This window comes from Heliangelus exortis, chromosome 4, assembly GCF_036169615.1.
Source record: "Heliangelus exortis chromosome 4, bHelExo1.hap1, whole genome shotgun sequence".
NCBI lineage: Eukaryota > Metazoa > Chordata > Aves > Apodiformes > Trochilidae > Heliangelus > Heliangelus exortis.
This window is the reverse complement of record NC_092425.1, coordinates 9,373,659-9,385,090: the sequence shown is the minus strand read 5'-3', so window position 1 is coordinate 9,385,090 and position 11,432 is coordinate 9,373,659. Positions and strand designations below refer to the sequence as shown.

Genomic DNA, 11,432 nt, shown 5'->3' with positions numbered 1-11,432 from the left:
GACAGTGTATCTGTATTTTCTGCCTTCATTGATATGAGGAAGCCATTTACTAGAGGAGTAAATTTGAAATAGATGCATTGCATAGGCTGAACAAATCTAGGTCTTTCCTGTCTGGTGCCAAACATGCTTTAGATGAAGTAAAAATTGAGAGCAAAAAGACCTTACCTTCTGAGCTGTCATGACTTAATGTAGAGGTATCTATCACATGCAGTGTGCCCAGCCCCAGTGCTGGCAGCATTTTAGTGATGAATAAAACGTTCTGCTCCCAGGTAGCATTGTTGTTATGTCTGATGTGGGAGGTGCCTCAGCAATGCCACTAGTTTGACAATACAGTACAAGAACAGATCATACCTGGAGTGGTGTCGTTCAAAGACATGCAAGGAATGGGCAGAGACTGCAGAGAAAACTGCATTTTTAAAATACTGTTTCTCATATGACAGTGAAAAGAAAGCTGCTTTGAGCTTTCACAAGACAGCTCCAGCAACCTTTCCCTGTGTGTTCTCACAGCCAGTCTCAGAACATAAGAACAGATGCCTCTTGACCTTCCTCTGCTTTCCACAAAGGGCAAGAGGTTGAGCCAAGGTTCAGTGAGAAAAATGAGAAGCTTTCCAGGCTTTCCAAAGGGTTTGGCAGCCATGGTCGCTTAGATGTCTCACCTGAGCAGTAGAACTGTTAAAAAAAAATGCCCTGGAGCATAGGTACTGCCATCCCAAAACCCCTGCCCCACATGGTATCCACAGGGGATCCCTTTTGCAATGAAATGAAGTACAAACAGTGCTCATGTAATGAAAGCTGGCAAAACACTGTGACAATGATTAGTAAAGAAAAACTTCAAGCACGCCAGGGTGCTTGGTGGTACAGGAATGCAGGTGGCAATAGGAAAAGGACAACAAGAGCCTCAGAGGATGCCACCTACCCACCAAAGGGGGCAAGGGGGCAGGTAGCCCGTGCAGAGCTAGCCCCTGCTCCCCTCACCTGCCTGGAGCAGACAGGAAGCCACAGGGATGCTTGTGTCCTCTGGGAAAGGCACCACCCTGTTCCAGGTTTATTGTAGTGGACAGAGGGAACTGGCAAAAGCCCAAGCTGTTGTCCCTGTTGGAACAGAGAGTCCCCCTGGCTGATGGTGCCACACTGTCACAGCTGCCTGTCACAGCAGCTTAGCCTGCTGCTCTTCAGCAGCCTGCTCGCTTCCTTTTCCATGTTTTTCTAAGCTGACATTAGGGCTTGGAAATCCAGAGTGATCTTCTGTGCTGCTCAAGCGCGTGGAAGTTGTATTCTGTTTGGATTCCAAAATAACCTGTCAGAGATTAAATGATAATAGGTTTATTTAGAGCCTGAAGGAATTTCCTTCTCATCATGTATGATGCAACATCACATGGGAGATTAAAGTCCAGAGTACCTTTCAAGGCTATTTTTAATTTGTCCTCAAATAATCTCTGCTTTTGTAAAAAAAGAAAGACCTTCAGAGGCAGTAGAGTGCTCCTCTGTCATTTTCTAAAATGAATTTGAGTACTGAGCTTTATCTACATTTTCTCAAGCACTGCTCATGATAAAATATGCAGAGGAATACAACAAGAGTGAGCCAAGAGGTTAGCTTGGTGAAGCATGTTAGAAGTCAGCTTCCTGCCAAATTTGCTGCAGAGTGGACACCTCACAGAAATACTGCTCCTGTAGGAGGTAGTGAGACCTCACCTGGGCTGGGTAATCCCCCGCTGATCCTCTCTGAAAAGATTTTCCCTAACATAGGAAGGAACAAAAAAGAAAAAAAGACACAAAGGTGCTTCCAGAGCAACATAGAGACGTCAGTGGGCACATAGAAAGATGTTTCCTGCCCACAGCAGCTTTCTGGCCCAGGCAACAGGCCCATGCAGGCAGTTTCCCTTCAGTGGCACATTCTGTAGCCAGCTTTCCTCCCCTCCTCAGGTTGTGATGGTGAGGAAAAGCTTCAACAACTGACAGGACTGTCAAGGGATAAAGCATCACAACCTCCACACAGCCCCAATTAAAGGTTCTGTGCCCACGGCCCATTGGAGCAGAAGGCTACAAACAGCACCGAGTGAAGGGCTCTGGGGGAATCATAGAATCATAGAATTGGCTGGGTTGGAAGGGACCTCAGAGATCATCAAGTCCAACCCTTGATCCACTACCACTGCAGTTCCCAGCCCATGGCACTGAGTGCCACATCCAGGCTCTTTTGAAATATCTCCAGGGATGGAGAATCCACCACTTCCCTGGGCAGCCCATTCCAATGTCTGATCACCCTCTCCCTAAAGAAATTCTTTCTAATGTCCAACCTAAATCTCCCCTGGCACAACTTGAGACCGTGCCCTCTTGTCTTGCTGAGAGTTGCCTGGGAAAAGAGACCAACCCCCCCCTGGCTCCAACCTCCTTTCAGGGAGTTGTAGAGACTGGTGAGGTCTCCCCTGAGCCTCCTCTCCTGCAGACTGAACACCCTCAGCTCCCTCAGCCTCTCCTCATAGGATCTGTGCTCAAGTCCCTTCACCAGCCCAGCTGCCCACTGGGAGGGTTAACAAGGCAGGTGAAAGCTGCCAGCCCCCCTGTCTTCCTTTGTGGAGAGAACTCCAATGAATGATAACTTGTACTACCACAGCATTCAGGAGACCTCTCCACACGCTTGACACTGGGCAGCTGCTCATCTGATTGGGAGAGGAGAAAGGTGCTTTTGGAAATCAGGATGAGCTGCAGATTTTGGCATCTCTGGGTATTTTCAGACCTGGTCTCTTGGATGACCTAACCCATCAAGGAAATGGTGAGCTACATGTGCTTCTGGCAAAGGCCCAACCTTGCCATGGGTCCACTTAGGGCAGCCCTTAGCCAGCAGGGAGATGTGGACTCCATCATGACCCAGCCTGATCACCCCCCAGGTGAAGAAGACCCATGGTGTGAAGAAATCTGAGAACCTGGAGGTGGTGGAGGCCTCCAGAGGGACCTGTGCTAATTAAGAGTTGTGTTATCAAGAGACTCCTGGCACCCTCAAACAAACTGCAGGCTTTTCTCCCTGATCTACTTTTTTTTTTCTTATTTGTGTGTACACTTCCCTCCTTCATTACTCAATCAGAAACAGAAGGGCAACACTGAGGGTAAAGGTCTCCAGATGATTAAATAAATAAAACACAACAAAAAACCAAATATTTTTTTATTCTACACTTTTAGTCGCTAAAGAAGCTGCTTATAACACAGGTTAAGTAAAAGCTATTATGTCATAGGTGTAACTTTACACTAGACAATATATGATCCATGGAAATACAGCTAAATTTTTATCTGAGACATGAGACACTGCATGCCAAGTACACAGACACAGAAAAACTGCTGGAAATGAAGCATGCAGGACATAAATGCTGTGGGCAATGGACTTGCTTTGGGGTCTTCTTCCCCCCCATCTTGAGTCTTTGCAAAGATCTCCATGTGGTTTGCTCAAACAATGACTGTCATTTTGATGGCCTGAGCAGGGTCCAGCTTGTGCATTGCTCTTGTGCTGTGCCGAGTATTTTTGTAATGGGCGGCACTAAAATCAGGAAATTATCACTTGAGGGTTACATTATTGCTTGCTCATTGGCCTCTTTCCTCTGCCCTTTTCTATTTATCCTTTGACTACAAATACTTTCCTGAAGCTTGAACTTTGCATAAAATCTATGAGTCCCTAAGCAAACAAGTCAGGTGCCTAAAGGCCAGGTAAATGCAAGAGGAAAAAAAGAAGGGGAAAGAACTGACTACTGTTGTTAATAAGTGATATCTCATGCTTAACAAAAGCTAAGAGTCATCTGATACTGCCTTTCCCTTGAGAACTTCATGCAGCTTGAATTCTAGAACATTTGCATAACTTTGTCCATTGGTTTATATTGTCCTCAATGCATCTACTGCTCTGCTTAGCCAGTAAGGCTTTCTAAACCTTTTCTAAACCTCAGCTACAGTCTGTGGTGTGAACTGGTCATCCACTGGGTTCAGTCTTTGGCATTTCATCACCGTTGGGAATGCTGGCACACCAGCTGGCAGCAAGAAGCTGTGACCTCAAGCAGTGCCCTGGCTCCAGGGAAAGGAGATTCCCTGAACAGACCTTCCTGGGGGATGATGCAGAAAGGCCAACACGATGCCCCCAAGGAAATGCTATTGTAGAATCGCAGAATGGTTTGTGTTGGAAGGGATCTTAAAGATAATATAGTTCCAAGCCCCCTGCATGGGCAGGGACACCTCCTACTTAGTGCAGGTTGCTCCAAGCCCCATCCAGCCTGGCCTGGGGCAGTTCAGGGATGGGGCATCCACAACTTCCCCGGGACAACCTGTGCCAGCGTCCCACCATCCTCACGCTAAAGAATTCCTTCCTAATGCCTAACCTAAACGTGTCCTCTTACAGTTTAAACCCATTATCCCTTGTCCTATCACTATATGTCCCTGTAAAAGTCCCTCTTATCCCAAGAAGCAGGAGATGGTCACTGCCCCCAGCCCGGAGGCCGGGGAGTCCCGCAGTGCCTCCTCACCGGACGCTCCCGCCGGACTGCCCACCCAACCCCTCAGCATCCGGACCAGGGAGCGGGGCCGGGCCGGCCCGCAGCGCGTCCACAGCAGCCGCCGCCGCAGAGGACCCGGTCTGTAGGAGCCCGTCAGGCTGCCTAACAGGGTCCGGCCCGGCCCGGTGCCGTAGGCCGGTCGGGCGATGCGTTTCCTTCTACGCGCCTGGGGAAAGCGCTGTGAGGCGCGGGGTCGATACGGGGCTTGAACGCCGCTCGCCGCCATGGCCCGCGGGGGGACACGCACCGCCTGACAGAGCCCCCGCGGGGCGGGCTCGGCCGCAGCCACCGCCGCCGATTCGTGGTGCGGGGCCGGCTCCGCGCTCCACATTGGCTGCTCGGCGCCGTCGCTCCCGGCGGCAGAACCGGGGGTGGGGTGGGGCGGGGCGGACTTCCTCGTTGCCGTGGCGGCAGCGGCGGGGCTGGCGGGGAGGTGAGCGGAGAGGAGCGGGTCCGCGGCGGCCGGAGAACGGGGGGTGGGTGTGCGGGTATGGGGAGGGGTATCGCGGGGCTGGCGGCAGTTGCTGGCCCTCGGGCGGCGGGGGAGGGCCTGAGGCCACGGCGCTCGTTGCGCTGAGGTGGGGCCTGGCTTGGGTGCCGGGGGAGGGAGAGCCCCGCTCCCCGATAAGGGTTTTTGCCGGTCCTGGCGCCGCAAACGAAGCCGAAAGGCAACGGTGGCAGCGCAGGGTGCCCGGAGCAGCGCGGTGGTATGGCGGAGCTCCGCGTCCACACCCCACCCGCCCGCCCGCCGCCCTCTCTGGCGCAGGACGCGCGTCCCCCAACGGGGCCTTCCCGGGTCGGTGCGGGCAGGCGGCTGCGCCAGAGCGGCTGCGGCAGGAGCCGAACGGCTGCTGAATGGGCAGAGGGGCTGCCGTGGGGTGCGGGCACTGGGAAAAGGGGGGGCAGCGGGTGTCGAGGCCGCTGTCCTCCCCGTCCCTGGCGCGGGGGAGCGGTGTGGGGGTCAGTGTGCCCGCCGGGGGGGCTGGGGTAGGGGTCGGTGTCCCCGTCGGAGAGGCCGGTGTGTGTGTGTGTGTGAGTGTGAGGGCAGGGAGATGATGTTCTTACTGGGATTGCGAAAAGGAGATCATGCGGATCTTTTTGGATGCTATTTGTCTATTTTTAAATGTTTTCTAAGGGAGCACCTCTAGCTGAGGGCGTGTGGTTGTACAGTGGAAATGTTCTGTGCCTGCTTTAACTCATTTGCTGCTGCACCTTGAATTCTCTTGCTCCGTAGCCTGATCTACGTTGGACATAGAGCTGGAATAAAACGAAGGAAAGAGGAAAGTGAGCTTGGAGGCTTAGTAGGGAAAAGAATCAGTAAACCCCAACGTGGTTGGGCAATGCTGATAAAAGTAGCACAGTTGCTAGCTGAAATCTCACAAACAACAGGAAAGGAAAAATTTGTTTATTCTTTCCCGGACAGTTGGCAGATGTTTGTTTAGAGAGCATTCAGCCTTCAGGGATGTTTGTTGCAAGCACAGTATTTACTTAAGTTTCCCGGAATTGGGGGCAACTATGGCTTTAGAATGTTTGTACGGTCATGTGAGGAGACTGTGATTGTCAAGATTGCTAGTAAAAAGAAAGAAAAGGGAAAAAGAAAGCGATCCTTACATGCAGCATTATTTTATCAAACCACCAGGGTCGTTTTCTCACCAAGGGATATATACTTAGTGTGTCATCTGAGTCTTATTATAGCAGAAGGTGGATCTACCACCCACAGTAGATTTCCTAAAAATATTCCCCACAGTGTGAGGTTTTGCTGTCTTCCTATCTACCTGTGCTGTGTACGTCCTTCACTGTTTTAATGGTGAATTATTCCTGGAATGTCAGATTTTGAGAATGTTGGACCTTCCCTCTCCTTTTTTTTTTTTTTTTTTTTTTTTTTATATATAGGGGGAGTCTCTGCAAGTGGCCAGCTTTGGTGCATTGCATCTGTTCCTGTTTCTAAACTATGAATACCAAGTTGGCTGTGTTGTGATCTGTGAAGAACCAGGGATAGGTGATGTGAAGCTCTTATGCTGCTTTTCATGCAATTTTTAAAAGGGACTCGGGACTTTAATGCCCTAAATGATGCATTTGAAAACAATGTACCTTCCCTAAGGGTTTGTCCTCTGAAGATAAAAATTCAGTTTCTTAAGATATATTGAGCCGAGTCCTAGGAATAATAAGGCATTTTAAAAATTTTAGCTAAATGAATGTAACCCTTATCTATATTTTATATGTATGCACGTGTATGTGCAGATGCATGTCTGTGTTAGTGCCTGCCCACCTTAGAAACTTTTTATATACTTATTTTAGTATAAGGAGGGTTTGCAGTGTAAAATGCATTTTTACTTCCTCTGCTATTGCCAAAGAAGAGTGACTGCCTTAACCATATTGGAAACGGAGCGTGAAATTGTCATTTGAAGCCTTGTTTTGTTTCAGGACACAGCTCCTAATTGAGCACATGATGTATTAAGACTTGCAGCAGCTTTTCTGGGGAGGAGAGAAAAACAAACATGGAAACAGTCATGGTTTTAAAAATACCCTGTGTCTTAAAAATAAGTAAATTAAAGATGTGGCTCACCAAGCAATTGGAAAATATTTAGTTGTGCTACTGTGTTCAAGTGGAAAGTGGCTGTGTTGATTTTCACTCTTGAGTAGAAGGTGCTGCTCTGTCCCCTTGGAACAGAACTACATAGGGATTTATCAGCAAAATGTTTGGAGGGTGGGGGTGTGGGTTTCAATGGAGATGATTAAAAAAAAGCCCGACCAGAAATCTATTTAAGACCAGATTTTTTTTAAGAATCTGGCATGCTGCATTGTCTGAGATAGGGACTGTTAAAGTTCAGGGTGCTTCAGAAAATCTGGCCACTAGCTTAAACAAGGGTTTAACTTCTTTGAGATAACACCATGGTGTGCATATGAGTTACTGGGAATTAGAACTCTCCCAGTTTTAAATAGTGTCTTATCCAGAGGAAAAAATATCTCTTATGAATCGTGTTACAACCCTATGTCTTTTACAACAACTTTTTAAGTGGAATATGAATGTGAGGAAAGTAATTAAAATATTTTTTAGCATTTTAAATGAAATTAGTAGTAGGAAAGATGACTGTAGACTATGGGGAGCAGGCTGTTCAAAAGCCTTATTAGAAAGATATCCCAAAGTAATACTGAGCTCCTGCTTTACAGTGTCATTGTAGTTCAAGCCATACAGTGGTGAGGCCTTTCCAGCTCGGAGGCAACATCCGCTTATGCTGTCAGGGAATGTGATCTTTGGATCTTCAGGTTTGCTGCTATTGGGCTGCTTGTATCTTCATAACGAGGTTAATTCCCCAGGCAGAAAGAAATGGCAGCTCCAGATTTCTGCTGTTTCAGTTTTGAAATGATTCCCTGCCTTCCCGTTGCCACCCTCAGGGTGTTGCATACTTTTTTATTTGTTTGGTTTTGTTTTTTTTTTTTTTTGAGACAGAACATGAAGTTCACTATAAATATAGCAGTTGTGTCACTTGAAGCACAGTTTACTGTGTCCCTTGGCATTCCTCTTAGAAATAGTGTAGCTAACATAGAGGGTATATTCCATCAGGCTTTTGTGCTGAGGGCAATCACGTACAGAGTGTATACAGTGACTGATTTAACTAGACAGAGCCTTGTAACCTCTTGCTTTTTCCTCTGCATGCTTCAGAGCTAGCCTGTGATAAGCACAGTGTGAATGAATTATGCTATAAAAGAGCAAGGGCTATTACAGATAAATGGCATTTATCTATTAGGTGTTTTAAAGTACCTAATAAAACACCCTAGTAAACGCTTTGTGGGTAGGAAATGGCATCACTGATAAAATTACAAGTGGAAAATCCAATCCTCCCCCTTCCCCATGCAGTTCAGTGGAAGGGACCACACCTGACTGTGTGACCACAGCTGACAGGCGAGGGTAGAGAGGCAAGAGATGAACACCCGTTGCTTAGGGCTTAGATTAGGAAAGGCTTTGTTGCTAATACCTAGGGCTTGATTTAGCACCAGGCTTTGGAAACAGAGTGCCTGTGTTTCTTATCTGTGTGCAGTGGGAGAAGGAATCTTGTTTCCTTCAGATTCTTTCTCGTGGTTTCAAGGCTTGCCTTTTGCCTTTGAGTCCTGTGCTAAGATAGTAAATGTTGCTGCTGTAAATTGCCTTCATTTAAAACTTGGCATGGTGAATCATAAGACTTGATTTACTGAGTCTTTTATTTTCTTCTCCCCTTTGCAAAAGGCCCCCAAAACTTGAATCAGTTTCAAGCAGAGTTCTCAGTGTCTTATTAGTACAGCATGTTTATCAAATAACCCAAACTGATTGAGATTAGGAGTAACAAAGGAGTGTTACTAAAATTTCTCTCATGCTGCTTCTGGTATAAGAGTTGTTTCTCTTCCTATAGTTTTTGTGTTAGTGTCCTGTTATCATTATCAAGCTCAGGCTGAGTAATTCCATGAGCCTTTGGTATGACTTTGTTTTTTCCCTTCTTGTGTTACCCCACTCTCTGAAATCCCTGCCTTTCACTGGGTGCAGCACAAAGGGCAACACCTGACTGCTGGCAAGCTGCATCAGTGTTAATCTGTCCATTGCTGTCCTGGCCAAGCTGTCAGTGTGCTGCTCCCTGTGAAATGCTGATTCTTGGGAAATTCTTGCTGCAGTTTAGGGTTGTGTGTGTGTGTGTGTGTGCTCATGTTTGCGTTGCAAGAATGTGTTCAGTTGAGCAAAATACTTCTTAATCTGGATTTATCAGAAGTAATATAGTTCTGCATTGGCCATTACACTACAAATACGTGTGTTCTATTCAGCACCAGTTTTACTACCTTTGAAATACTTTTCAAAGATTTCTTTAAGCAGTGGTCTCAAATATGACACTATTACTCCAGAAGTTCAGGTTGGGACCTGTTAGTCTAAAAAGTCTTACAGTTGATTTAGGGAGTTGTTTGATTTCTGGGTTTTGAAGCAGAGTGATTTTGCTGAAATAAAAGCTCACATCTGCTGGGTTTCACAACACTCTGCTGCCTTGCAGATGGAGATGGCATGAAGGTGCTGATTCAGTATCTGAGCTGTCTTGATTCCTTTTAGTTTGTGCAATGGTGGAAATACCTTTTTACTGTCCTAACAAGTCACAAGCCTGACAGTCATGCAGGAAATGCCTTTTTTGGCTGTTTCCTTCTCAAACTCTGAGCATCTCAAACTCTGGAGGATCAGTTGCTGAGTACTTATTTCGTTGAATATTCTTTCCTTGTTTCTCTTGCCTAGGAAGGATACATGACTTCCTGAAAAGAGAGAAAATGCTATGCTGGGGCTACTCATCTTTTGGACGGCCTGGGATAGGCAGCAACCTCCAGGTTATCATTCCTGAACCGCAGGTGTATGGATTCATTCATGACAGAAATGTCAAGGAGGTGGCATGTGGGGGAAACCATTCTGTGTTCTTGTTGGAAGATGGGGAAGTCTATACCTGTGGCTTGAACACCAAGGGCCAGCTGGGGCATGACTGTGAAGGAAGCAAGCCAGGTAAGTCTGCTTTTTATATGTGCACTGAACTGTCTGGAGGCTGGCAGGCTGTGAAGTTTATGGAAGTTGCTTTGTGTTGATTGCACTGGAGCTGGAGCAGTTAACAGAGCTGCAGATCGTGTGTAATAGCACGTTCATGATGCTGGATAATGTTTGCTGGACCTAGAAAGCTAAAAGCTGAGAAGCATGGGTGGGGAGACTGCTCAGTTTGTCTGGGAAATGCATCAAAACAGAGGTGAGTGCAGATGGTTTTAAGGCAGATCTTGTTATTTGGCATTGTACTGCTCTTTTATAAAAGGGAAGAGAGGGCCACGGGTCACAAGTGCCTTCTGTGTTGTATTTCCAATGCATTGTATCCTTTATGCCTACTCTTGTTCAGCTACTGTTGGGGAATCTTGTCATTGATATAAAAGGAGGGATGTCTCTGAGTACAGTTGTGGAGAACAAACCTGGTTTTGGCCAAGAGGGTTTATTTATTTTGGTTTTCTTCTCTTGGGAATCTCTTGTCTGTTTGTGCATTCACCCCTTAATCCAGATAAAGGCCATTGTAGCCTTGTGTTCCCCAGACTCAAACTGTGTTTCCTCATTGTGTCTCAATAGGCAGAACTTGTGTGTGCAGAACTACAGGTAGCTAATGCCTCTTCTTCTCAGGGCAAGGGAGTGGTTTGATTATGTATTGCTATTTTGAGAAATCCTGAAGCCTTTTTTGTGGACTTCCTTTTGAATGTTGGTCTTTCAGTTAATCTTCCATTAACTTCTTGGTTTTGGCGTGTGGTAAAGATACCAACACTTCTTTCCATAATGCCAAAGCCACATCTGTGAGTAATTAGAGCAGTAAGACATTGTCTTTCCTCAAACTGCAGGCTACTCTCTGCAGGGCTTGGGGATTTTGTAGCATACCCTGTTATTGTACAATAGACATATGAGACTTGTACAAAGTAGCCACAATTCCCCACACAGTATGTAGAAATCTGACCTGACTGTGCTGCTCCTTTTTCTGTCAGTTCATCTTTTGTCTTTATCTCAAAATTGCGTGGTAATGTTGGATGCTGGATGTCCATGGTGCTGGGACTAGAGGAGCTGACCTTGAATCTGGCCTCTTACTTTTCCTGTGAGTGGTTTCCAGACAATTACTAAAAGAGGCTGGAATTATCAGGGGTGCTTAAATCCTCTCTATGCACAAACACTGTTCATCTTCTGAGGACTTTGTAAGTTTAGGCCCTGGAATAAATGATGTGCTTAGTGAAAGGAAGCCAAGTCCTAGTGATGAGGATAATTCATCCTGCAAATCACCTAAGCAGCTGCGTGACTGAAGTGCAGAGGCCTTAGAAAATCATTATTGTTCTGAGTTCTGTAAAGATGGTTACTCTGAGAAACATCTTTGGGCCAGCCTGCTGTTTGTA

The 11,432-nt window shown here is 46.7% G+C and overlaps 1 protein-coding gene across 10 annotated transcripts in view; it reads left to right on the top strand.

The window, feature by feature from the left end:
* The first annotated feature begins 4,915 nt into the window (after positions 1-4,915).
* The window catches only part of HERC3 (HECT and RLD domain containing E3 ubiquitin protein ligase 3), a 54,811-nt gene continuing 48,294 nt past the window's right edge, over positions 4,916-11,432 (top strand). For 7 of the 10 annotated variants that reach the window (XR_011725696.1, XR_011725697.1, XR_011725699.1 and 4 more), the window contains exons 1-2: positions 4,934-5,006; positions 9,772-10,029. Coding sequence is in view for 5 of the 10 variants with exons in the window: in XM_071742848.1 (XP_071598949.1) it covers positions 9,804-10,029 (226 nt within the window). In the remaining 5 variants the exon portion in view is untranslated. Of the gene's footprint in view, positions 5,007-5,082; positions 5,105-9,771; positions 10,030-11,432 lie in introns of those variants that run through there. The other 3 variants (XM_071742850.1, XM_071742849.1, XM_071742851.1) reach the window with 3 other exon arrangements.